The sequence below is a fragment of the Chenopodium album genome, chromosome 4 (assembly GCF_948465745.1).
Source record: "Chenopodium album chromosome 4, dcCheAlbu1.1, whole genome shotgun sequence".
Taxonomy (NCBI): domain Eukaryota; kingdom Viridiplantae; phylum Streptophyta; class Magnoliopsida; order Caryophyllales; family Amaranthaceae; genus Chenopodium; species Chenopodium album.
The window spans coordinates 3866874-3894023 of NC_137837.1; the positions used below are offsets into that span (position 1 = coordinate 3866874).

A 27150-nucleotide genomic window follows, 5' to 3' on the forward strand; every position below is an offset into this window, starting at 1 on the left:
AAAAAACAAGTTCACTTCCAATGGTGTTCATGAACTAAAAATGTTTTCTATAAGAAATTCAAATAACCATGATTACAATTAAGCTTTCTTCCAACAAAAGGGATAAAGCCAATTATTTACTTCTGAAGCAGCACAATAATTATACAATTAGACAAGTGGTCGAGAAGGCAGCTCCTAATACAAGAAGGTAAACACAGTATCTAACAAACTTCCAGTTTAACACACAGATGTAATAAGCTACAATTTTGTATAATTACTACAGCAAAAGTCTCCAGAAAGTACCGTAAAACTGTCAGATGTTGACAATAAGCGGTTGGACTTCCATGGAAGTAGAGGGACCATCATCTGAAGAGAGCATGTCTATACTGAAAGGACCGCTATGGGTGCTAACCATTTCTGTAACCACATACTTGCTTTCTGGTGGAATTGGTCCTTTGAAATGAAGGGGGTGGTGCGACCTGATACCATCTAGTAAAACTGAAATTTCTTTCATAGTAGGCCGTTGCTTCCCTTTCATTTCTAGGCATTGTCTTGCTAGGTTAGCAACAGCCACAAACTCCTCTTCCTTACACTCATCTACAACTCGAGCATCCAGAATTTCAGAGAGACTAGAACTTTCCATGTGGGAAAGAAATTCAACAGCCAAGCTAATCCATCCTCCCTCTTTGGTTGGGCAAATTGGTTTCTTGCCAGTGATAAGCTCAACCAGGACTACACCAAAGCTGTATACATCGCTTTTCTCAGTAAACTGATTAGATTGAAAGTACTCTGGGTCCAAATAACCATATGTGCCTAGAACACAGGTAGTCACATGAGTTTGCTCAATGGTAATAGCTCTTGAAGTCCCAAAATCTGAAACCTTTGCTCTGAATTTTTCATCCAAAAGTATATTGGATGATTTGATGTCTCTGTGATAAATAGGAGCAGATGAAGATGAATGCAGGTATGCTAGAGCACCTGCTGATTCTGCTGCAATTTGCAAGCGCATTTTCCAAGAGACATGAAAATCTTCGGTAGCATTATGTAAATGCTGATATAGCGTTCCATTATGGATGAACTCATAGACAAGCAAAGGGACCTCAGTCTCCAAACAGCAGCCTATCAATTTGACCACATTTCGGTGATTGATTTGAGAAAGGATAACCACTTCATTAATAAATTGTTCCAATTGGCTCTCATCTACCTTTTTAGATTTCTTTACGGCCACAATTCTTCCATCTAGTAACATACCTTTGTAGACCGTACCTTGGCCTCCTTGGCCAAGTATTCTGTTTTCATTGAAACCGTCAGTGGCTTTCTCCAGCTCAGTTATAGCAAAAATTTTAGTGTTCTCAACAACACCATCTTCGGAAGACAATTGTTGTTGTAGTAACAAACCACCATTTATCTTGAAGTATTTAGCTTTCTGTTTCATCTCTTTTTTCTTCTTAATGAATTTATAAAGCCAGTAGCAACCTAAGACCAAAAGAACTAATCCCACGCCTATGCTGAATGCTGAAAACATTATTATGTACACAACATCAAATACAGAATTTATAAAATTCAAATCTAGAGAAGGTTAAGGAAAACAAGCACAATAAACTCACATTCACTCCATCCCAATATAGGCATTCAATTTGTAAGATTGAAAATATTTATGGCTAAGATGGTAATAAACAGGAAATGACTTGTAAAATATTACAGTCTATTTTTAACAAGGAAAACTTAGAAAAATTGTAGAAATCTATAGATAACATGGAAAAGAAATGGCATACACTCCTGAACAGACATCTTCTTTCTGCCAACAATTTATCAAAACAAATTATCAATACAATGACAAGCAGAGAATTTATTTTTGAAATAATTGATGAGGTCAGTGGAAAAGGCAAATTATTCAGCTTGGAACAAGTTTGTAATGAAAAATTATCAATACAATGCTGAAGTAAATATTATGAGCAGATTGAGCACATTGGACCATTGCTGGAAGCTTTTGATGTACTTACCAAGAATCAAAGCTAGCTTCAACGTTTCATTTTTTTCACAGGAAAAATAGGCGTAAGGACCTGGGAGATTTGTATAGCCCAAAGTACAACGACTTCTGCACTTACGACATTCTTTCACAACTGATATGGAAAAAATGAAGATTAAATTAGTTTACCATGTATAATACTAAAAACTACAGAGTACATTGATAAAAACATATAGAACGTAAGATATTTCTGTTTACCTTGGCAACCTAAGGGGCGATAGGCATTTCCTTCATAAGGAAAATTACAATGACACAGTACACCATTAAATTCATCAAAATAACAAGTGACATTGTCTTTTGTCCCCACCCACTGTTCTTGCTGAAATATGTCACTAAATTTCCATTCTAAAACTGCAGGAAATTCTTTCAAATTTAATAGTTTTCCGGACAACTTCTTCACCGAGCCAGTCTCGATCAAGGCTGCTGACACATTGCAGGTGCTGAAATTAGATAGTCCAGTCTGATCAAGAATCATCTGATAAAAATCTAAGCCCTTCCCCTTATCAACGAAGTTACCTGATGACAAGAGTGAGGCTTGGCAACATCCAACTCCATAACAATTACTTGTGTTCATGCTTGCACCTTCGTTGGCACAAAGTGCAGCACAACCAGTCAAATTTTCTCCGCTCCTTTTCTGCAAAACAACACTTCTGCCACAACCCTCCACCATAAACACATTCAACCACCTAGAAAAACGGTATGGACTCCCGTGGAAGTCGATGCTTTTGACTACTGAAGTAGCGTTTGCATGTACCTCAGCTGTGTTAGTTCCACAAAAGCTTCTAAGGGGAACATTAATTTTTAGTCTTTGTCTGTCTGCTACCAGGCCATCCCATCTTTTGTCTACACGAGAGTACATTCCAGGCCAATTAATTTCCAGCACCTCGACATTGTATTGACGCAAGAACAGTTTTGGAGAATGAGCAGATCCATTACAAATGATCTCGTACCCTTTGTCACGGCAGCAATTAGGCCCAATTCCAAAAGGGTATGGAATTCGGACATTACCACAGTGATCTGGACAGTTAGGCATTGAAATACTAGGCATATTACCGCCTGCAGCTAGCCATAGGAATGATTCTAGCAGAAGCAGGAACAACAACATGCATACCATTCTATATTTTTTGAAGAGGTTTTCTTAGTGTAATGTAAATATGTAATGTAGTACAATAAAACTGAACTTAAAACTATAATCATTAAGCAAGTATACGGGATATTTAACTGGCTGGCTATGCATCTCTTAACAGTCTTACTTTCATGACCATTCATTCTTCTAGGACTATTCCAAGTCTTATTTTCCGAATATCAAAGTTCCTATCATGGTACCATCTTCTAGGTAATCCACAAAATATAAAACAAACTCAAGTCCTATCAAAGATAGAAAGACGTTAAAAATTAAAGGTGATGTGTTTTATAGCTAAAATCAAAGGAAAATTATATATAAAAATTTAAGGACTGTTTATAAAGAGCTAAAAGGGGATATAAGCATGAATAAAACATTAATTACATTAATTGAAGTGTGATTATTTTTTATTTATTTTTTTAACTCCACCAATGGGTTTTCGGTTGTCAATCTCAAGCCTGGATAAAGGAGGAGGGATATGGTAAGCCAGTGACAACCAGAGTAAACTTAATCACATCGCTTGACATGAACCACAATGATTGAGAGTAGTAATAAAATGGTTGATCTTCTGGGAAATCCTTATGTTGGTTCATGTAGCCAACCCCACTAATGGAATTGAGGCGTTCAAGTAGAAGAAGTTGAAGTGTATTTTTTCATGCATATATACGAATTACAAATTAAATTTAGAAAAGATATTAAAGTCCAAAAAAAATAATGTTGTGCTATTTAAAGTTTTATCATGCACAAAAGACTTGCCTTCTTAGAAATTCCTATGTACTATACCCAAATATCAACTTTCATTGAATACTTTGTAACATACATCTATCATAATGGCATAAAATTCAACATGGACAAAGATATATTAGCCATATTCACCAAATGATTACGTCATGTTCGAGTGTAGGTATTCACAAAGGAGTGACAGCAAAATACTCCATCTAGTGTTCAGTCCAAATCAATTTAAGAGCATTATTAAGATAATATTAAAAAATTATTGTTCTCAGAAGACAAGAGCATTAGGAACAGGATGACAGCAAGGTCGGATCAGACATGAAAAGTCTCTCTAGTACCTACCTCTTAACATACACACACGACACTTATGCTTCTGAAGACCTCCATTAAGACGAGCGTTGGTGGTAGCTATCTAAAAAAGTTGATAGAAAATTGTACCCAACACTAATTTAGTCATTGCTAGTATGATTGTCTTAAGCATGGCTGGTTACATAAAATCATTGGTCCCAGCAATGTGCGGATCAAGAAGGCGGTGAACTGGTGAAGGGATAAGATATATGGAAGTTGCATTCAACAGGACAAAATAAGCTAAGTTCACTTCCTATGGTGTTCATGAAATAAAACCGGTTTGTATAACAAAACCATGACTACAATTAAGCTTCCTTCAAACAGAAGGGGTAAAGCAAATTATTTGCTTCTTAAGCAGCACAATAATTATACAATTAGATAAGTGGTTGAGAAGCTAGCTCCCAATACAAGAAGGTAAACACAGTATCTAACAAACTTCCAGTTTAGTAAACAATTTTGTATAATTAATTACTACAGCAGAAGTCTTCAGAAAGTACCGTACAATTGTCAGATGTTGACCATAAGTGGTTGGACTTCCATGGAATTGGAAGGACCGTCATCTGAAGAGAGCATTTCTACACTGAAAGGACCGCTATGTGTGCTAACCATTTCTGTAACCACATGCTTGCTTCCTGGTGGAATTGGTTCCCTGAAATTAGGGGGGTGGTGTGACCTGATACCATCTAGTAAAACTGAAATTTCTTTCATAGTAGGTCGTTGCTTCCCTTTCATTTCTAGGCACTGTCTTGCAAGGTTAGCAACAACCACAAACTCCTCTTCCTTACCCTCATCTACAACTCGAGCGTCCAGAATATCAGATAGACTAGAACTTTCCATATAGGAAAGAAATTCAACAGCCAAGCTAATCCATCCTCCCTCTTTGGTTGGGCAAATTGGTTTCTTACCAGTGATAAGCTCAACCAGGACTACACCAAAGCTGTATACATCACTTTTCTCAGTAAACTGATTTGATTGAAAGTATTCTGGGTCCAAATAACCATATGTGCCTAGAACACAGGTAGTCACATGAGTTTGCTCAATGGTAATAGCTCTTGAAGTCCCAAAATCTGAAACCTTTGCTCTGAATTTTTCATCCAAAAGTATATTGGATGATTTGATGTCTCTGTGATAAATAGGAGCAGCTGAAGATGAATGCAAGTATGCTAGAGCACCTGCTGATTCTGCTGCAATTTGTAAGCGCATTTTCCAAGAGATGTGAAAATCTTCAGTAGCATTATGTAAATGCTGATATAGAGTACCATTATGGATGAACTCATAGACAAGCAAAGGGACCTCAGTCTCCAAGCAGCAGCCTATCAATTTGACCACATTTCGGTGATTGATTTGAGAAAGGATAACCACTTCATTAATAAACTGTTCCAATTGGCTCTCATCTACCTTTTTAGACTTCTTTATGGCCACAATTCTTCCATCCAGTAACATACCTTTGTAGACCGTACCTTGGCCCCCTTGGCCAAGTATTCTGTTTTCATTGAAACCATCAGTGGCTTTCTCCAGCTCAGTTGCAGCAAAAATTTTAGTGTTCTCAACAACACCATCTTCGGAAGACAATTGTTGTTGCAGTAACAAACCACCATTTATCTTGAAGTATTTAGCTTTCTGTTTCATCTCTTTTCTCTTCTTGATGAACTTATAAAGCCAGTAGCAACCTAAGACCAAAAGCACTAATCCCACGCCTATGCTGAATGCTGAAAACATTATTATGTACACAACATCATTAAATACAGGATTTATACATTATTATGTACATAACATCATTAAATACAGGATTTATACAATTCAAATCTAGGGAAGATCTAAGGAAACAAGCACAATAAAATCACATTCACTCCATCCCAATAAAAGCACCCAATTTGTAAGATTGAGAATATTTTGAATGGAAGGTTTGTGAGGAGCCCAGGGACAAAAAATCCAGGACTAAGATGGTATAAACAGGAAATTAGTTGTAGAATATTACAGAGTCTGTTTTTAACGAGGAAATTTTAGAAAAATGTAGAAATCTATAAACTGTTTTTTTTTTTTCTTTAGAGGAAAACTATGAAAAAAACTAAAATTATAGAGATGTGGAAATCCTGTGGTTTGGTGGGTTTAGTTTTCCAGATCATCCGTTCAGAATGATGGTAAATTTGTGAAAAACAAACTTAGCTTTACATTTTCACTTGATTTCAATGTTACAAGCCAAGCATGGAAACTATGTAAATCACTTGCGTTTCAATAGCTTTCCACAACAAACATCCAAGCAAATGATGACTCATACGACTATACAACTAATTGACTAACTTCCACAAGGACATATAATTAATTACAAGCCAAGAATGGAAGCTATGTAAACCACTTGCATTCCATTAGCTTTCCACAAAGAACATCCAAGCAAATGATAAGTCATATGAGTAATTGACTAATTCCCACAAGGACAAAATACTTTCCAAAGATTTTCACGTCAAAAATACAAACTAGGCAGATCAATAAAATGTAGAGGGTGTATCAAATCTCAAATGATCAGCAAGCACAAGAATGACAAGCTGAGATTTTTTAGATAATTGACGAGGTCAGTGGAAAAGGCTAACTATTCAGCTTGGAACAAATTTGTGATGACAATTTATCAATACAATGCTGAAGCAAATATTATGAGCACATTGGGCCATTGCTGGAAGCTTTATATGTACTTACCTAGAATGGGAGCCCGCTTCAACCATTCATTTTGTCTACAGTAATAATGGGAGTAGTGACCAGTGATAAATGAATACGCCAAAACACAACGACTTCTGCACTTGTGACATTCTTTTATGACTGATACGGAAAAAGAAAAAAAAACAGAAAAGAAAAAACAAGATTAAATTAGTCTACCTTATATAAACAACATAGGTTCATAGGCAAAAACAAATACGGAGTGAGATTTTGCCGCTTACCATGGCATCCGAAGGGAAGATAGGGGTTTCCTTGGTAGGGAAACTTACACTGACACTGTACAGTATTAATTTCACTAACATAACAACTAATATTATCCTGATCCATTTCCATCAACAGTCCTTGTTGAAGTATGTATGTAGGACTCCATTCTAAAACCGCAGGAAATGCTTTCAAATTTGATAGTTTTCCAGACAACTTTTTCACCGAGTCACTCTCAATCAAGGCTGCTGACACATTGCAGGTGCTGAAATCAGATAGTCCCGTGTGATCAAGAGCTATCTGATAAAAATCTAAGCCCTCCTCCCTGTCAAGGTAGTCACCTGTTGGAGATGACAAAAGTGAGGCTTGGCAACATCCAACTCCATAACAATTACTTGTGTTCATGCTTGCGCCTTCATTGGCACAAACTGAAGCACAACCAGTCATAATCTCTCCGCTCCTATTCTGCAAAACAACACTTCCGCCACAACCCTCCACCATAAAAACATTGAACCACCTAGAAAAACGGTATGGAGTCCCTTTGAAGTCGAAGCTTCTGACTACTTTAGTCGGGATGACAACTTCTCTGTCAGTTACACAAAAGTTTCCAGGGAGGAGATTTACTTTTAGTCTAAGGTCGTCTGATTCCTGAACATCCCATTGTGGGTCTAGGGGGGAATACCTTTCAGGCCAATTAATGTCCAGAACCTCGAGATTGAACTGGCGCAAGAATGGTTTTGGAGAATGAACAGAAATATTGCAAATGATCTCGTACCATTTGTCATGGTAGCAATTGGGCCCAATTCCAAAAGGGTATGGAATCTTGACATTACCACAGTGATCTAGACAATCAGGCATTGAAATATTACTGTGAGCAGCTAGACATAGGAATGATTCTAGCTGAAGCAAAAGCAACAACAGGTATAACATTATTTTTTTAAGGAGCATTTCGTAGTCTATCTAATATACAGTACAATAAAACTGATCTTAAGCTATCTCATACTCTGTAATCAAGTGGACTGGATATTTTAATGGCTGGTTTCTATGACTTTTCAAGTCTTTAAAAAAAAAAAAAAAAAAAAAAAAGTCCCTATCCTAGGCTTGTTTTCTAGACAATCTACATTATCTAAAATAAACGTAAGTCATATTGAAGACCGTATGACATGTCAACTACAAATAAATAATACAGGGAGCTATGTAAATTTAGCATATTGTCCACTTCTGGGGAGGAGGGGGGGGGGGGGGGGGGGGGTGGGGGGAGAGGAGGAAGAAGAAGAAGTAACAAGATGTAATCAATTTGCATTGCTATTCAAAGTTACCCCTGGACAAAAGACTTACCTAAAAAGATTCCCATATTTTAACTTTCACTAATTTGCTTTTCCATAATTAATTAACATTTACCAACATTTTTAGCAAACAAAATTCAACATTGATTAAGAAATGTTGGCCACAATCACAAAGAAAAAACGTTATGAGAAGGGGCCACAGATCATTTAGCAGACAGCTTCTCATGTCCCTTGTAAAATTTAGCAAGTGGACATAACAGTTTAAGACTTTAAACTTCAGATGAAATTGAAAGATGATGTATTGCATTAAATAAGAAGGGAAAAAAAGGGTCAAAATTAAGCTGCTGAAGGTGTCCAAAGTCATTACAATGACTGATTTATAACCACCAGAAACATTTTGACCCTATGTTTTGTAATTTCTACTATTCCGAAAAAATCCAATTTTGCAAATTATCCCTTTACTATTTACCCTGAGACCTTAAAATGCAGAAATCATTATAACCACCCGGTTATATGGGATAATGACTTCACTACAACCAGCTATTAAAACACACTTGGCAGTTAACTATCTGTATTCACTTAAGCTGAATGAGAGCAACAATTCTGTTACAAGTTTAAAACAAATTCACGAGATTGATCATCACTAGCTGTATCTCAATCATTAATAGGAGTACCCTGCTTTTCTATTCATTAGATCACAGACTTGGACTTGGAGTTTGACTTTTCTAAGACTCCTATGTCTTCATCAATCTGGTAACATTGATGTATAGTAAGAACTAAGAAGTTTAATATTGCAGCAAATAAGTTTATGTCATGTCCCTAACTATAGTTTCTATAATCTATAAACAATACCAACTTGGAAAAAAAGAAGGATATTAAATTTTGCAGCAGTAAAGTCGACTAGACGAGCAAAAGGTTGACTTAATATCTTTGGGATCACTATAACAGAACCAAGGTCTGCTCAACTGCTCATGTTTTTTAGCAATACCCAAATCCAACTATGCTAAAATTAAGGTTTATATAGCCAGCTAATAATCCTAAAGACAAGTATTAATTCCAAAAGCCGGAATCGAACCAGCAACCTAAGGATTAATCTGCTGATCAACTACAGTCCTCCGCTCTACCAACTGAGCTAAGGTCGGATTTTGCTACCCTCAAATACTTAAAAAATTCACATAAACTGGATATCAATTTTCAATAAATAATTGGACTAACTTACAAATTTTCAACAAGCAATCCAATTGACAACCCTAAAATTCAGTTTAAACCCAAAGAACTTAAATTAAAATCTTTGTATAAATTACCAAAAATCATAATCTACTATGGCAGCTAAGGATATCAATTTTGAACTTGAAAAGACTAAACCACATTCACAAAGTAATTAAAAAAACAAATATGGTAAAATGTAATTCAATAGTTAAAATTAGGGTTCGAATTTAAGAAAGTTATTCAAAATTTACACATTATCTATTTATCTCCACAAATTAAACAAAAGTATCGATCCAAAAAAGAGAAAGAGGAAAAAAATTAGGGATTTACCGTATATTGAAGACTTCAAACTGATGAAGTTCGCAAAAAACTGCGTTTTCTTTCTCAAAGTGACGCCATTAATAGAAGAAAAAAAGAATGGCTTCGCCCAGGTTCGAACTGGGGACCTTCAGTGTGTTAGACTGACGTGATAACCAACTACACCACGAAACCTTTGTTGTTTAATAGGTCGAAAAAAAAAAAAAAAAAATTATATAATAAAATATTAAAATATAGATCTACTACATCAGTAAAAATTGTTTTTCAAAATGGCTTCGCCCAGGCTCGAACTGGGGACCTTCAGTGTGTTAGACTGACGTGATAACCAACTACACCACGAAACCTCTGTTGAGAGTATAATATTTTTATAAATACTATTATTTTAATATACTTATATTTAAAAATGAAGTGCATCTTAAAATGCAAAAAATTTGGCTTCGCCCAGGCTCGAACTGGGGACCTTCAGTGTGTTAGACTGACGTGATAACCAACTACACCACGAAACCTTCGATGTTACTCCTTATTGATTAAATTTGATAGAAAATGTTACGATCTCATTAACTTGTGTGTAATGTATAGATTTTATATTTATCAATACATTATGTCTCTGTACATGAAAATATTCAAAGAAGAATGAACTTATTTGATACAAAATATGTGTAATCATTTTATACAAGTGATGCATCCCATTCTCTGTTTCTTAATACATGCATCATTTTGACTAGACACGTTTGTCAATGCACTTCTATAAGTGTAAGATTACTCTATCCATACCATTATATCCACTACCTTGAATCAAGTACACACTTTTGACATGTTTTCCCGTGCTTCATAGTAATATGCACCACGGCATCAGAAGGAAATGTAACTAAGATGTGAACACAGTGATCTAAATATATAAAGAATAGATTTTCAAAGAAGGATATGAAGCCAACAAGATTGTTGCACATAATACTATTTGGATTCGCTAAATCCAAAGCAGATACAAGATAACATTTTTTGTGTTACTTGTGAAAGATCCTCCAAACCTCATCCCACTGACAACTGATTGTTAATTTGTAATCAAATCTGGTAATAAGCTCTTCCAAGCAGTGTTGTTTCTTATCTAATGCATGAACACAGCTTCCTCGCTTCAACTTAAATTGACATAATAACTCAAAAATTAAGGAAAAGTATTCTGTTTTTATTGTCTCAACAAGTTCAATTCTTGCAATATTGAGTGCTTTAGAAAGCTTCACGTCTGCAACACAGCCTTTTGTTATTTCTGGAAATGACTATTTAACATGTAAATATGCAAACAAAATGGATTGTGCTGATCTTTGCAATTATTATAACATTGATGCATATAGTCGTGTTTTTTTACATCAGAATTGCTGTAAATGTGATTATGAAGGGGCATGCTGCATATCTAATCATTGATCAACCAAAAAATTAACCAGATCTTATAAATGAAGCATAAAATATAGCTTTATTCAACCAAAGAATGTAGTGTTACATGGGATGCTACAAGAAAGAATCTGAATAGTAGAATTATTACCTGACATTGCAACACACTACGAAGAAATGAATCATATTTCGCAACTTAGACTATAACTTAATTATAACATACAACTTCCAAGACTTTAAGTCTTGGAAGGAAAAGGGGTCGCTAACAGAGTTTGTGATATACAATTTTCAGTATGTTTCAGTAATAATTAGTGGTGTACAAAATTGGTCTTTCCATAGATCTACGTCGATCACATTTCAATATCATCGAGATCAGGGAGAGGGAAGCGAAGAATTGCTGCAATGCCAGTCAGCTGTGCCAATTCTGCATCCACAGGGCATTATAAATAGCATCATTAGATAGCTTGGCAGATAAATAGAAAGACAGAGAGAAAAAAAAAAAAAAAAAAAAAAAAAAAAACCCTTCTTTGTTCACTTTATACATTCAAACTTTCTTTTCTTTTTGGAAATTTTTTCATTATATCTCCTTGAACATCTAAAAGATCTATTTGTCAGCTATCTTAACCATTCATGATTCAAGAAGCAAGCACCAAATTGTCCAAATCATTTAGCGTTCCATAAATCTTTGCAGTTGACTCATTAAGGCAGACTAGGGAGAACAAGAACATGCCAAAGGTAAAGATTGGAAGAAAAGAGAGGTATATGGAATATGAGCCAGAAGTAGTTTCCTTAGAAGAAAATAGTTTTATAATCCTTATTCAGCCAAACAAAAATCAAGAAAATTGATATATATTCCACTTCACCACTCATGGAAGTAAGACTAAACATGCCTTTGATTAACAGTATGGAATGAAATCTACACATCCTACATTGTTTTCAAATTTTCATGCGTTTAGATGTAGTCCCAAAATTACACCAAAGATATATTAATTCCATATGTTTAGATGCCACCTTCCTATGCAATAAGCACACTATTCATATCCAACTAACTACCACAGTTGACCTGATGGAGTAAAACCGACAATATGAATCCTATAATTTGCAAAAAAGATGTAGCTTCATAATGTTTTATAGCACTGGACAATTGGACAGAAGTACTTACGCTTCCCTGAGACATGCATGGACGAGAATATATGAACACTTCCTCCAGAATCTTTGACGGAATTGACCAGGTTGACATATTTTTTCCGTGTTGCAATGTCAGCATTCCTGATGACCATTTCATAATAATAAGAAAAACTGTACAGCTACAGAGTAACATGTAAAATGAATAATCACATGAACATTGGCCCAAGGAAGTGATACTACCACAATCATAAATAAAAATTGTTAGGATAAAAGGGTATGGATTACATGAAACATAGAGCCTCCATTGCACATACAGCTAACTGGAGTTGAATCTTAACATACAAGACAGTGTTGTAGAAGAAGCAAGGAGAGCCCATGAGGTACAAGCTTTAACCGTTTGATATTGAGATCTATTGCTAGAATACTATTGATTTCTAAGATCACTTTATATTGGGTTTTGAAACTAAACATCTTGTCAGGAGAATCAATGGGAACAAACAGATAAGATCCAATGTACATCAGTTTTTTGTCTGATACAAGAAATTCTGGAGGGGCAATTACATATATGAAGATATTCATTAACAGAATTTTGCATTATTTGTTCCAAGTATGAGATGCATAGAAATGTCCCTTAATAATAAAGCATGAGATTTAAGTGTTCTTAAGTCACATATTACGAGATTGCATAAATATAGATATCCACAAAAAAAAAAAAGAAAAAAAAAGGAAGAAGAAGAAGAAGATAACTACAGCAAAGCCAAGAAATGCAACAGGATCCTCAAATAAATTTATTACTCGACAAAGCTCAAGAAAGGCACCTGAACTGTTCATCTGTGATAAGCAGTGTTTGTATAGCCATTCGTTCATGGGCAACTTCTACATGCTTAGGACCATAGCATGCACGATCTGGATCCTACAGTTCATAAAAAATATCCCTTCAACATGGTTCATATACAGAACAAAAACGTAGCAATAAGCAGACTGTAAAAATGTCAAAGCCTTAATCCCAATAGGAGGTCCATTGACAAGAAATACAAAGCAAAGAACATTAGATCAAGCAAAGAGCCCTATCCTATATAATAAATAGTTACAAATGTTGCCTACTTCAAAAGACAAGGTTCTGATATACAAATGAAGGAATTCAAAATTACTATGCCAACAGCTAGATGATGCAATCAGATTACATTTCGGCCCCATTCCCTCTTACATACAAATTCAGCTGCAATAGTAAGAATTTCATCAATACAAGAGGTCAACAACATTCTATCAAATGGTCCATTAAACACTTACCCCCCTCCCCTTCTTCTGTCAACTCTTCCTACCCCAAGAGATCACAATTTATTAAGTTGTAACCAAACACTCAAGCCCATATATGAATGCATCTTTTCAAAAAAAAAAAAAGAAAAAAGGTAAAAAGAAAAGGGAGAGGTAAAAGGAAAAAAAGATTTTGGCCCTCCCACTGTGAGAGCATAGTTTTATGTGCTCTACTTACAAAGAGCGACAAAAAATCAATAATTGAAATGCCTTAATTTCCCGATAGGAGGATATGGTAAACTACTTCCAGGAAAGATTGTATCAGGAAGAGCAGCAAATGCTAAATGAACAGTACATAATAACCCATAAGTGTTTCAGGAAAGATTGTATCAAGAAGAGCAGCAAATGCTTAAAGAACAGTCCACATTAAAACGCATAAATGTTTCAAAATGTCATGCCATACGGCATCTAAATGTTTAAGATGAACCATTGATGACGTCACACATTAACTGCACATGCATCTCAATAACAAGCATATTGTTAGCAATTCAAACATACATCTCAAGATTAGAAACTGACATTTGATAGCATACTGAAAAAGTCCTCAAGAGCACGGACCTAAATCAAACAAAATAGACAACAGTCAGTAGAAACTTCAAGGATCTCTGAGAAAAAATGACAAGCAAGACAAAATGATAAACATAAATGTGAGTAACCTCTTGGGCTGCTTTTGTATCTTTTATCATATTCATCACGTTTGGCGCATCAAGAACCTCCCTCAAGCTATGCCTGATTATAAGAGAAAGGAGCAAATATATCAAATATAATTCCAACCAATTCATAAAGAAAATACAAAAAATGCTTCTTAAAGAAACAAGAGTAAAGACTAAAGAGCCCCAGACACAAAAACACCAAACAGGGAGTAAGAGAGCTAACAAAATTTTAACACAAGTTGTGCAGGTACAAACTCAAAAATCCTCAAGATGCTTAAAAAGCAAAAGTGGCTATAATATTTTGAGATGATAAACTATCAACTGCTTAAACATAAAGCAGAAATTCTGCAAGCAGAAATATATAACCAGATAAAAGGTTCAGAACCTTCAAGATGAACAACCATTTAAATGTATCCAACGTTTCCAACAAGATGATAGTCATGATACATCAATTTCAATTGACAGTAGAGCTAAAGGTATGCTAAGAAGAAAAAAACTTCTGAAGCAACATTGCTTCCTCAACAAACAGAAATAATCAATCACATTAAACAACTAAATGCCATACTTGTATCCCGAAGTTGTATGCACAAGAACTATGCGTGACTTGTTCTCTATAATAGATCTCAGCTGTTTCCTTTCAGCTTCTAGCAACAGATGACGATAAAATTGGTCCTGCAGAAAAAGACAAGAACCTTCTAATCAATTTAAATAAAGAATGCCTGTGGCTGCCAACTATATATAATTATTTATCTCATGGCAACGAGCCAACAACATGAGAAAAGTACATACAAAGTGATAAGTAGTATAAGAAAACTACAGCAAGACTCCTCATAAGAACCAATGCATGATCACCATATTTTAGCAGTACCAAACATCAAATAAAATAAATCTAACCTTAGTGAATCCAGGACTTGCAATGACAGCACATCGGACAACCTTAAAATCAACATATTTGAGGAAAGCCTATACCACATGCATAAAAAAAAAAATAAAAAAAATAAAAAATAAAAAAAATAAAAAAAAAATCACTTCAGTCACAAGCTGAAAAATATATGATAACAATCATTGCATTTTAGACATGAGAGGTTTACATTCAACTAACCTGTAGTACATTCTCAAAGAACTTATTTAAGGCCTGAGAGGAGAAAGACAAGGGAAATCAAGTTAGTTATCACCTTTACAACTAAGTACCTGTACCTCATCAGCTGCAACAATGCATGACAGCTTGTCTTAAAATAGCATTTGAAACACATACAGATTCATATCCAGCAATAGCAGGTCCATGTTTTCGAGGAATGGAGACTTCTATTCGAGATCGAGTAAGGGTTACACTGTCAACACAAGTGAAAAATATACCAGTTAGATAAAATTTATCATGGTAGAATAGAACATGTCAATATTCATGGCTTCATGAGTGTTAATTGGGGTTAAAGTACAGCTAGATATATGCAGCAAAAACTGAATTCTGCACAAGTGAATTCTTCCCTGGCAGCTAAAGTCCCAAATAATTCATTCATGGAATAATTGCTTTGTGCTACCACTTGGTGATCAAAAACTAAATCAATAATATAAAAAATAAAAAAAACCAAAATCTAAAAGCGACATGTGTATCATATACAGTGGAAAGCATCCACAAACAAATAGCAAAAATTAAAAAAAAAAATTTAAATATAAAATAGTCTTATCTCTTAGATCAAACATATTTGTGGTTTTCTTGGGTTGACAGAGACGCAGCAAAGAAATACAATTCAGCCTATGATTAAGTGAAAATTATGTAACACAACTAATTTACTATACCTTTTACCAATCAAAAGTAAATGTGCCAGTCCCTCTTGCATTATTATCACAGCCAAATCAGCACTTGCAGAAGGATCTGAATAAAGTACATACATAAAACTAGATCACAATATGTCAAGAAGTAAGAATTAAATTGTCCTGTGACTAGAAAAGGTTCAGATAAGGGAAAAAGAGCAGCTATATCAGTCACGGATCCTTCCTTCTCTTGTTCAAAACTACAATTCAAGCTATAAATCCTTCCTTACCTGATAACTTTTAATTAAAGGCTATACCTTATACAAATGCGAATTGCATAGTTTAAAGAGGAGAGACTGCTAATAACTGGCCGCTTCTGAGGCTTTATACAATGATGGTAATCAGAATTCAGAATAACAAACGAATAAAAAATGTTGATAGAATAATCAAGTAAACATTTACATCTCAAATCTTCAAAAGTGGAGTAAACTAGGCATAGACAGCTTAAATTATGCTAGCACAACATAGCATGCAACCTAGTAAAAACACCAATGTCTGAAGTGCCAAGAAGAAAATAGCATTCGTTATTAACAATAGACCAAACAAAAGATCCAAAATAATGCACAAAACATTATTTACCTGCTGCTTGATGAAGCATATCCAATGCCAATGAGTCCCAGATATCCTATAAACAGGGAAACGCAGATGAGAGGCATATTGAGATTTCAAAATCATTCTGCCAAAGGAAATATAGATCAACAGACCACTTAACAAGTGATGCACTACAATACCCACCACACAAAGCAGGATATATGAAGCCATTAGATAAATTTAAGTGGCAGTGTTCGCCAGACACAACTTTTTAAAAACACTTTCCTATCCACCAAAAGTTTAATTTATGTTGAGGAGCAACGGTTTGCGCAACTTCAAAGATCATAAGTCAACAGAAATAATCAAATAATGTAAACTTCATTAATTAGTTTCTATCACTCCTTCGTGGGTAAGAACTGCTCCTAATTATTTCCATGACACAAGCATTGAAACACTGATAAACCCTTCAAAATGGCAGGTATGCCACATCTCTCTCTCTCTCCCCCCTCCCCCCTCCTCTCCCCCCCCCCCCCCCCAAAAAAAAAAAAAAAAAAAAAAAAAAAAAAAAAAAAAAAAAAAAAAAAAAGAGGAGGATTCTGCTTAAGCTGTTTAAAGAACAAAGAGTAAACGTTTCTGAGCAGATTAAAATCATAGCATACCTTCCTCAGCACGAAAGGTCGATGCAACTCAAGTTCCAGGGTATGAAAAGCACCTATCTTCAATAAAAAGCAGAAGAAATCAGCAAACTGAATATATCGAAGTAAAACATTAAAGTGTTATACATAATTGATTAGTCCTCTTGTAGGTACCTTCACATGATCATTTTCCAGAGTGTTTTTTCCACGTATACGTAAAACAGAACCTTCTTTTTCATATTCCACAGCCTGTACATATCAAGAGAAATCAGGCCAGCATGCAAGTCAAAGAATCACTTTTTAAATTAAAATGCTCAAAAGCCTCATTGGCTCAATCGTTTTTTTGTGTTTGATAGGTAATTCTCGCTAGATCATCTTAATATAAATAGACCTGTTTACAAAACACATAGGGTTTTTCTTAAGAAGAGGCAAAGACTTTACAGTTATGAACATAGAATTTCAAGAAATTGAACATAAAAAGGATTCCGAGCAAAATCATCAAAGAAGAAGCAATACCCCTTCCCCCCACCACCCCCCAAAACATAAAACAAAAAACAAAACAAAACAAAACAAAACAAAACAAACAAACAAACTATAATCAAAGCAAGTACAGTGTCAAATGTCAATAGATGAAAAAATTATCACCTCCACTACGATTTCCAGCCTAAATTTCACACGCTCTGCATCCCTCCCTCCAGAAGCAGCCTCTCTCAAAACTTTCCTGCAAAAGCAAACAGCAGCACCACTATGAGAAATCAAGATTTCATAATCATCACACTAATTCCCTATTAATGCTCCATTTCAGTAGTTTCTTCGAACAGAGACTTAATCAATGAACTTTGCAGGGAAAACAGTAAAGGCCCTTGCAAAGTATTGTAGGATATGAGCAAATTAAGAGCAAGGCTAATAAATTATCAGGAATAAGGGAAAAAGCCAAACACTTCAAAAGTTTGACTCGGATTTCATTTTAGAAATTTGGGGTGTTTAATAAAGTTCAATCCACTTTTACTTGGTTCCACTTTAAGCAAACTCCTAGGACTACCTTGCAAGGAATCAATAATTATGGGAAGGACATATTAGCCATAGCCTATTATTAGTGACTTGGGGAATAAGCTAGAGTTTGTTAGGAGGGTTTTTCTATATGTATGCCTCATAAGGAGGAATAATCATCATGTTGAATATTGTGAGGATTCTTATTGGGAGAGAGTAAGCCTCTCGAAAGCTCATGTTAGGAGAGAATCCGCCTCTCGAAAGTGGAATTATCGTTCAATTAGTTGTAATTCTCATCTTAATACTATAATCAGTCTTTTCTTCCTAATTTTCTGTCATTATTACTGCTGGAAACCATGCTAATGCCTAGCATACCTCACCCTTTTCTCCATACTATTAATCCTTTCAACTCACTCTCTCTTACTTTATTCCCCTTTTATTTACACCTACTCACCTTTTACTCCATCTCTCTTACTTATCTTTTTCTAACGCACACTCACTTTTTTCAAAGTTTCATATAAACAAGAGTCTGCGATAAGTGAGTCAAACTTTGAGGAACCAAGGGAAGTACTAGTCAAAATTAGATAAACCACCACCTAGATGCACTTTTACTTTCTCTTTTTAAGTGCTAGGAAAATCAATGCTTGACAAACACATACTTTTTAGCGGGAGTTAAAGCCACGTTGTTATCAAACTCTGCTTCAAATGTTTGATTCAACATTGGTTTATACCCCTCTATCCCAAAACAATAGGCGACATTGTTTAAGAAATTGAGTTTAGATATCATAACTACCTTCAGTAATTACGCATTTTCTATACCAAATCAGAAATAGTATTTCCTTAGAATTCTTATTTAAGGGTAACATTAAACAACAAAGGAGTGTACAAAGTTTAATTTTCTAAACCTAATAATGGCATATCTTTTGGGAAAATAAGTATCACTCCTATATTTGATACATATTAAGGCATAGTATGTAGGCAATGTAGCTATAGTTTCCTGGGTCGAAAATCAGCATTGATTATAATAATGTTCAGCCCAAGTAAATAAGAATTCTAATATGCCAACAAAGATTTATGATTAAATCTATTAACATAAATTTGATATTCCCAAATTATGAAATATCAATTTTGAATTTTTGATACAAAAAAAAAAAAAAAAAAAAAAAAAAAAACAATTGAGTTGGGTAAGATGATGAAGTTACCTAACAGTGACGGCTAAAACAGAATCACCTTCAGCAATCAAATTGTAAACAATCCACATATCATCAGCTTCTTCAGGAATCATCTGTTCGCCAAAAAAAATCGACATTGCATGAATCAAATTTCACCAAATTTAACAGCAAAATAAAATTGAACTGATCAATCACAAATTCATCAACACTAGCAATCAAAATCCTCAAAATTAATCACCTTGACACTGCCTGGGCCGCCACGAACGAAATCTCTACGTACGATCTTCATAATGATGATTTGATTTAATTTTCTCTCTCCTCCTTTCGATTAATTAGGGTTTATGGAGGAGGAGAAAACAGAGAGATTTGGAATTGCAGAAACAGAGTTGAGAGTAAGAGGATGAAAGCCCGAGTTTCTCCCTTAGTTTGGAAGTCCGGATCCTCTAATTTTCTCTCTCCTTCCCAAAAAAGTTGGGATACTTTATTAGTTTAGGTAGCTTAGGTTTGGTATTATTCTCTACTTTCCTTCGAGATGACAAAGGATGTGGTCTTTCGAATCTGTAAGGGATAAACAAATTAGAGGAAGAAATACTGGGTAACAAAATTTTTGGATGGAGTAATTTGATATTCTTCTTTTTTTCTTTTGGTAAATAGGAATAATAAATTAGCTTAAAACGAGTTTGGAAGAAGAGCTGCTAGCAATCGAGTTTAACAAATTACAATCATCCAATATAGCTTGAGTTTCATGTATGTCAGCCAAAATAATATCATAATAGACCAGGGGCAGGGTGTCGAAAAAAGCTTGGTTATTCAAAAGATCATTGCTAGTTGGACTTCCTTGGTTAAAGTATCAGCTGCCCTATTCCCTCCTCTTGGCTCAAAGCATAGGGTTGAATTGGTTAGTTGGTCCAGGAACTCCCAATTTGATATTCTTCAACCCAATACAAACTGTGTGTTAAAATAATCATCTATAAGAATATTAATTTTAGGTCAATCATAACTAGAGGTAAGTAATACATGGCACTATGGCAGTATATATGGCACCTTGTAGAAATTCTCATAATGGTATTGGAATTTATTACAATTGATTCCTCGTAATCTTCATCGAAATACAAATTAGGTATAATAGGCTCCTGGGAATGATAACAAACTTATAAAATTAAGGTACCCTATCATTTTATATAGCTAAATAATTTTTACTAATATAATTAAAAAGATTATATAATATGATTTGGAATTAAATTAGATTGTTGTTCATTTTTCTTTCTTTCAAAATATAATTGAACTTGGAAATTATGATTTGCATTCAAATATCAATGTTGCTCCTTTTTCAGTGTGATTTCAGCTTTTAACAACTTTACATTGAAATTAGAGTTGGACAAAGTACACAATGAGTTCTTAATTTTGTTGATGGGAGCTAGAATCGTTTTTGGAGTTTTAGATGCTGATTCTAAATTAAAGTTGTAAGTTCGTAATAAATAAAAGTTCTCGCCCATGATTAACCATTGATACAATTTTGATGATATTACAATAAACATACACATCAAGTTATGAGAACACCGAAAAATCACTTTGTAACTAAAAGTTGTTAATATGACAGACACCATGTGATTGATTAAGTCCAAAATATCGTAATTGTATAAAGTACAATAAGTTACATTTCGCCATACAATTTCAAATATCCTGCTAACGTTCTCCTTAGAAAAGGTGGAGAGTTTAATTCCCACTGTAGACACAATGAGGGTGAAGATCTCTTATCCATCCCCTCTCATTCCTAAAGTGTTTAGCTCGCAAAATCAAACCAAAAAATCGTAAAAGGTCAATTTTTTTTTATTTTTTTTTTGGTAAGGTAAGATGAAAAACCCTACTGAATCGGTCATCGCTTAAGAGTAGAGGGGGAGGTAAGGAAATCCCCCTACTCTCAAATATTTTATAACTATTTTGCTCGAACTTATAACCTCAAGATCACAAGATGAGATCTCCACCGACTCCATGATTACCCCGTCATTTGATACAACCGAAGCCTTAAAAATAGAAATATGTGAACGAAGCCCACAGCTGCACCGGTGTAGGAGTTTAAAGCAGGCCACATTTAAATTGGATTACGCAATATTATCACTCGCTACTCCTCCATTTCGCCCATGTCCTGCTAATCTGCATGTTGCAATGTTGCATGCACCTTGTCTTCTCTCTCTCCCACTCCACGTGTCCCATCCCCCTCTCATACGCGTGTCCCCTTTTTACATCTCATCACCGCCCCTTCTTTCTGTCTCCTACCCTCGCCTCCAAAATTAAATACTCGCGACCATTTTTATCATCTTCATTTTCATCTCATCATCCAAAAACCCTACCTAAAACCTTGCATAATTCTCTACAAATTACAAACTTAACTTTATTATCCACTGTTTTTAATCATGTGATCTCAGTCAATTTCAGGTACTTTTCTTAGCTGCAGTTATCATTTCAATATTGTATGCTTAATTTGCCCTTAATTTCAATTTATATAATTGGTATGTTTGTTCTTAGATGTTCTTAATTAGGAAAATAATTAATTTACGGGCTTATCTGATGCGTTTTGTTTGAATTTCTGCCGATTTATTAATTATGATAATTTTTTCTAATGCTTTTTGATTAACTGCACTTAATTTTAAAAGTATTGTATGATTCTCTGTTTTAAGGAATTTTAGTACATTAAGAAGTTATTTGGTTCTGTTGTGTATCCTTGTGTTGGTATTCTCAAGTATATGGAATGAGAAGAGTAAATTAAGAGTGATTAGCAAATTCAATTGAATGCGAGTAGAATTCACAGGTGTACCAGATTGTTTTAGTATATTTGACCAAGACATAATACAAATTCTATGAGTATTGACTGACACATAAGGATAATGCTAGTACATTTGGTTTTACAAAGTTAAGTTGTTTGATTAGTATAACATTGATAGTATTAGTCAATTCGTCAGTTTGATTTGATCGAAATTGTATTCAAAACTGTTGTCGAATATACGAACTTTCGAAGTATTACTCGTTAAATTAGCACACATAGTCAAGATACTAAAAAATGTTATAGTTGTCCAATGTGCTCTTTGCAAAAAACTCACTATAGTAGATTTTATTGATATGCCGCCATTCTTTGCTGGTCAGGGTCTTACTAGATGGAGGAAATCGAAGAAATAGATCCTGGTGATGAAGAGGAGTATTGGAAGGTGAAAGATTACAAAAATTATTCAAAATCATATGAAAGCAATAGCAAGTTAAGCCGGATATGGAGAGGAGGGGTAAATCTGGGGAAGAAAATGGTGGTAACGGGTGTCGTGGTCTCGTCTGCCTCCTTTGTTCTTCCTCCTCTTGTAGTTTTATCTGCTATAGGGGTTGCCTTTTCTGTTCCTGCTGGCGTTGTGATTGTCTCGTATGCATGTGGTGAGAAGCTTTTGAACACTTTGCTGCCTATGCCTTTGGCAATTCCTTATGAAGAAAATGGACCAATGTACAGTGATGAGTCAGGAGAGTGCATTGTTTACGGAGATGATGTTGACATAGGGTATGAAGGGGATGAGGACATTCAGTTGGAAGAAGACCTTAGAAAGGGGATGGAAATGAGGATTGAATTGGCTGAGGAAAATAATAAAGAAACTGTTGATCATGATCAAACATCTGCCATTGAGGATGAACTAGATAAAATGTCATCAAAAGTGAGTGAGATTGTTGAAGAATGGGGGTATGAGGAAGATCTTGGGGAGTACAATGAGGATGAGGAGCAACCTTTAAATTCAGAAATGATTCCTGATATACTAAAAGGGATCGAAGAGGCAGAAAATGAGATTTCTTTAATAAAGAAAGAAGAGGGTGAGATGCCAAAAGATTCATTGAAGGGAGTTGTAGTGGAGGCTCAATTAGGTTCGGAGAATGAGAACAACGTTGAAGAAGTAACAGAAGACATGGCCTTTGTAGGTGAGGAGGATGAGAGTAGTGTTGATCAAATTAGGGGGTACAAGTCTCTTGGGGAGTACATAGAGGATGAGGAGCTACCTTCAGATTCAAAAATAATAGCTGAATTACTAGAAGGGATCCATGAGGAGGAGAATGAGATATCTTTTATGGAGAAGGAAGAATATGAAATCCCAAGGGCAATTTTAGAAGCTCGAGTAGATGGGGAGGGTGAGAATGATGCTGAACACGTAATGGAAGACATGGCCTTTGAATCACCAAGAAACATAGAAGAGTACAAGGGAAATCCGACTGGCATAGAAGAGGATGAGTTACATAGGGATGTGTCAGGATTGATTAAAGAAATGAGTGATGAAAGCACAGAGGAAACACGTGGAGAAAATGAGGAAGTTGAAAGAGCTCTCATAAAGGATATGTCTCAAGAAAAGGGAAACACGAACCTCACTATCCTTTCCAAGGAGGTCAAAGAGGCAGAGAATGAGATTTATTTATTGGAGAAGGAGAGTGATATGCCAAGAGATTCGTTATTGGCAGTTGTAATAGAGGCTCAAGTATCTGAGGAGAATGATAACAATGTTGAACAAGTAACGCTAGACATTGGGGAGAGTGAGAACAATCTTGAACAAGTCAGGGGTTATGAGGAAGATGTTAGGGAGCAAATGGAGGATGAGGTAGAAAATGAGATACTAGCAGGGATCAAATGGGCCGAGAATGAAATTTCTTCAATGGAGAAGGACGAGGGTGGGATGCTAACTAATTCATTAAGAGCAGTTGTACTAGAGGCTCAGGTTAGTGGGGAGAATGAGAACAATATTGAACAAGTAACTGAAGACGTGGCCTTTATCATACCAACAATAGAGGTAGAAAAGGAGAATAGGTGCAGTGGAAATGACGCTGGTTTAGCAGAGGGCGAACTAAGAAGGGAGACAACGGGGTTAATTGAAAAAATGAGGGATGAGGGTAAAAATGATTGGAAAAGAAATGACAGTTCAAAAGAGAAAGCACTAGAAGAAAATGAGAAATCTGAAAAAGGATCCTTAAAAGGTGTGTCTGATAAGTTGGGAAACAAGGGCATTACTGTCATTCTTGAGGAACCTAAGCCAATCATCGATGACAAGGGAAAGATACAAGGCCGCAAAAATGATGCAAATTTAAACAATACAAGTATTGAAGCTGATGAGAGTGGATTATTGTATAAAGAGTCAAGAACCATTGTAGAAAATCGGCTAGTGGTAAATGTGAAGGATGATGAAAATTGTACTGCCACCGAGGTTCATCAAGGGATCAGATCGGTTAATCTAGAAACTTCTGTGCTTTCCAATAACGACAGAGAAATGGCCGGTGAAAGTGGGTTTCCTCGGTCAGACAATGGAACTGAGGAACCTGATCAATTTGCAGATTCATTTGACACAATGCCTGAAGGTAGTCACTGGTTTTATTATAATAAATTCAAGTGTCAAAGTTGTTAATTATGTTTGGTTTTTAAGTAGTGAGAATTCTGGGATTGAATTTGTTTTATGGCTGTGCAGGGGATGATGTATCTTTAACGGTTGATTATCGTGAGGTTGTGATTGAATCACTCCCTGTGTCTGAAACTACAGAAACTGCACCGGATCAAGGAATTGCTTCTTCTGATAAGGTTACAACTTTTTGCTATCTGTATTTAAATTTCATGAAATTGGCTTTACGTTAGTATGAATATGAGCAATGCTTTTGTCTTTTAAAAAAAGATTTATGTCATGAGCATAATTTGAAACTTCTTTTTCTCTGCTGGACTGTAAATAGCTTTGTTTGGCAGTGCTTGAGCCATAATTTATTTCTTTCTGAACTCATGGAGGATGTTAAACACCTTAGGTTCAATTTTGCTTTTTGAATCAATCGTATGTGTGATTATTCTCCTACATTGGAACTTAGGAAGAACCCATTAGGTCATTATTATGTGATGTTAGACTATTAGCTGCACGTAAAAGTTGCATATTACCCTGTGAAATTGATAAACAATGTACTTGGGAAAATGGTGCTATTTCTTTACTTAATTACCTTTTCAAGGAATCAAGGCATCCTCCACATTTTTATAGTGATTTATTTTATTTTTTATTTTTGTTGTCTTAAATTTTTTTTATCACACTAGTGAAAGTTTTATAAGTACATATTAACATATGTATATATCCATATAGGCGAGGAAGCATCTAGTGTTTCTGTTTAGAATTTGTACAGTCTTACACCTTTGACCCAGGTAGATGGATTATGGTCCATTGTAGCTTGTGTATAACAAACTAAATTGTATGAACTAAATAATACTAGATACCTTGCTGCATAGAGTCCTGAATTGCTCGCAGACTAGGACCTTGCCTGGAGCCTGCATTGCCATTTATCTGAGCAAGCCACCATAATTCTTGGACCTTTTGCAGGTAAAACTGGACGAGGAGAAGATATGGGAGCAAATCAATGCAATGCGAACCATCGTGGGTTACAAGAACGCTCCTCACTTTTCATGTGCAGAGGAGCTAAAGGCGCTTTATTTGTTTACAGGGGTCGAGCCACCAGCCACATGCAAGGGCCCTGCCGATCTAGCAGATATCAACGAAAATCTCCACTTTTTAATGTCTATAGTTGGCGTCAAGTAGATTGTTTTACTTAATTAGGTAGTTGAACATTTTCCCTTTTGGATTTGTATATTTGTTCTCGACGAATTTGGAATATTCTTGTGCTTATAGTTAGTGTAGTTGGTTTGTTGTGAGATAACAAAATGTAGCAGGTTGCTTGCTTAATGTTTTTATTGAAAGAATGGACGAAAATTCATCACATCACATTGTTAAGGTGTAATTGCATGTGTATTGTCAGCTAAAAAATGAACTATAGAGCAACTTCAATGTGAAAGTATATTAGCATGTTATTATTATCTGCTGATATATTGGCTTTCGGTTGCTTAAACTTTCCAAAGTTGGCTTAAGAAATAAGCTGTCACTTGTGTGTTCATTTTGTAAAAAAAGAAAGATGTTATGAATGTTTCATTGAGTGTCACATGAAATTCAGGATACTTTAATGATGGTACCACTTGGGCTTTGTTCGATGAGGTTACTTCATGTCTTCATTTAATAATGTTACCACTCAACAATGGTAATGTAGTGTATGTCATTATCTAAATAATGGTAAAATATGTTACAATTAACATGTTGATTGTTGAAAGCAAAGAAATTAAAATATACTGTCTAAATGCCCTTCAATTTAATTTTTCATTAAACCTTTTTATTGAATATAAAAAAGGAAATTTTGATTTTTACCACCTTCAAATAACGACTTAATTGAATTTACCACCTCCAAAAAAAAAAAGATTTACTTTATCACCTCATAAAGATAACTCCGGTGACGGAAACTGCTAGTGGGGCCCACCCTAACAGCTAGTTTTTGAAATTATCCCCAAATTCTCCCGATTTCCCTTTGATTTGAACCTAACTTCTTCATTTCTACATCTATTTCGTGAAGATTGAAGTTTTTTTTTGCCATTTTCTTCACAAATTCTGATTTTGGGTGATCCTTAACAATCCCACATCCTCAAATTATCAAATTATTGAAGATTGTACTCGGCCCTGAATCAATTGAACTATTCAACGACAAACAACGAAAAGGTAAGCAATTTTCATGAATTC

At 35.2% G+C, this 27150-nt stretch overlaps 3 protein-coding genes and 3 non-coding genes across 6 annotated transcripts; 1 reads left to right on the plus strand and 5 right to left on the minus strand.

Annotated features, from left to right (window-relative positions):
• Nucleotides 1-26: 26 nt before the first annotated feature.
• LOC145627500 (uncharacterized) lies at nt 27-8066 on the minus strand. The gene is made up of 7 exons (XM_081679887.1): nt 7142-8066; nt 6903-7022; nt 4722-5920; nt 4206-4275; nt 2207-3145; nt 1983-2102; nt 27-1494 (listed from the first exon to the last, which is right to left on the minus strand). Exons 1-7 carry the CDS (start codon nt 8049-8051, stop codon nt 293-295), a joined length of 4560 nt encoding a protein of 1519 aa, XP_081536013.1. The 5' UTR covers nt 8052-8066; the 3' UTR covers nt 27-292.
• A 1968-nt stretch (nt 8067-10034) lies between these two features.
• Nucleotides 10035-10108, minus strand: TRNAV-AAC (transfer RNA valine (anticodon AAC)). The gene has a single exon. It is a non-coding gene; the product is annotated as a tRNA-Val (tRNA).
• A 96-nt stretch (nt 10109-10204) lies between these two features.
• On the minus strand, nt 10205-10278 carry TRNAV-AAC (transfer RNA valine (anticodon AAC)). Its single transcript has one exon. It is a non-coding gene; the product is annotated as a tRNA-Val (tRNA).
• An 88-nt stretch (nt 10279-10366) lies between these two features.
• TRNAV-AAC (transfer RNA valine (anticodon AAC)) lies at nt 10367-10440 on the minus strand. The gene has a single exon. It is a non-coding gene; the product is annotated as a tRNA-Val (tRNA).
• A 943-nt stretch (nt 10441-11383) lies between these two features.
• LOC145626376 (protein PELOTA 1-like) lies at nt 11384-20101 on the minus strand. Its single transcript, XM_081678799.1, has 16 exons — nt 19794-20101; nt 19586-19668; nt 18039-18114; nt 17568-17642; nt 17418-17474; nt 16807-16852; nt 16213-16288; nt 15671-15746; nt 15518-15550; nt 15310-15378; nt 14981-15087; nt 14419-14491; nt 14282-14320; nt 13267-13361; nt 12483-12589; nt 11384-11744 (listed from the first exon to the last, which is right to left on the minus strand). The coding sequence occupies exons 1-16, from the start codon at nt 19842-19844 to the stop codon at nt 11671-11673; spliced, it is 1137 nt and encodes a 378-aa protein (XP_081534925.1). The 5' UTR covers nt 19845-20101; the 3' UTR covers nt 11384-11670.
• A 1757-nt stretch (nt 20102-21858) lies between these two features.
• LOC145626377 (uncharacterized) lies at nt 21859-26288 on the plus strand. Its single transcript, XM_081678800.1, has 4 exons — nt 21859-21991; nt 22697-24922; nt 25030-25139; nt 25912-26288. Exons 2-4 carry the CDS (start codon nt 22708-22710, stop codon nt 26125-26127), a joined length of 2541 nt encoding a protein of 846 aa, XP_081534926.1. The 5' UTR covers nt 21859-21991; nt 22697-22707; the 3' UTR covers nt 26128-26288.
• Nucleotides 26289-27150: the final 862 nt, after the last annotated feature.

What these genes read in the sequence shown, in the direction of transcription:
- LOC145626377 (XM_081678800.1), top strand. Translation starts at nt 22,708, where the DNA reads ATGGAGGAAATCGAAGAAATAGATCCTGGTGATGAAGAGGAGTATTGG. An exon ending in ATTTGACACAATGCCTGAAG is followed by an intron (nt 24,923 to 25,029) that starts GTAGTCACTGGT and finishes ATGGCTGTGCAG; the next exon opens with GGGATGATGTATCTTTAACG. An exon ending in GAATTGCTTCTTCTGATAAG is followed by an intron (nt 25,140 to 25,911) that starts GTTACAACTTTT and finishes GACCTTTTGCAG; the next exon opens with GTAAAACTGGACGAGGAGAA.
- LOC145626376 (XM_081678799.1), bottom strand. Translation starts at nt 19,844, where the DNA reads ATGAAGATCGTACGTAGAGATTTCGTTCGTGGCGGCCCAGGCAGTGTC. An exon ending in GTTTTAGCCGTCACTGTTAG is followed by an intron (nt 18,115 to 19,585) that starts GTAACTTCATCA and finishes TTGCTTTTGCAG; the next exon opens with GAAAGTTTTGAGAGAGGCTG. An exon ending in ATACAAAAGCAGCCCAAGAG is followed by an intron (nt 14,321 to 14,418) that starts GTTACTCACATT and finishes TGTTTGATTTAG; the next exon opens with GTCCGTGCTCTTGAGGACTT.
- LOC145627500 (XM_081679887.1), bottom strand. Translation starts at nt 8,051, where the DNA reads ATGTTATACCTGTTGTTGCTTTTGCTTCAGCTAGAATCATTCCTATGT. An exon ending in AACCACTTATGGTCAACATC is followed by an intron (nt 4,276 to 4,721) that starts TGACAATTGTAC and finishes CAACTTTTTTAG; the next exon opens with ATAGCTACCACCAACGCTCG. An exon ending in GAAGCTAGCTTTGATTCTTG is followed by an intron (nt 1,495 to 1,982) that starts GTAAGTACATCA and finishes TAATGTTTTCAG; the next exon opens with CATTCAGCATAGGCGTGGGA.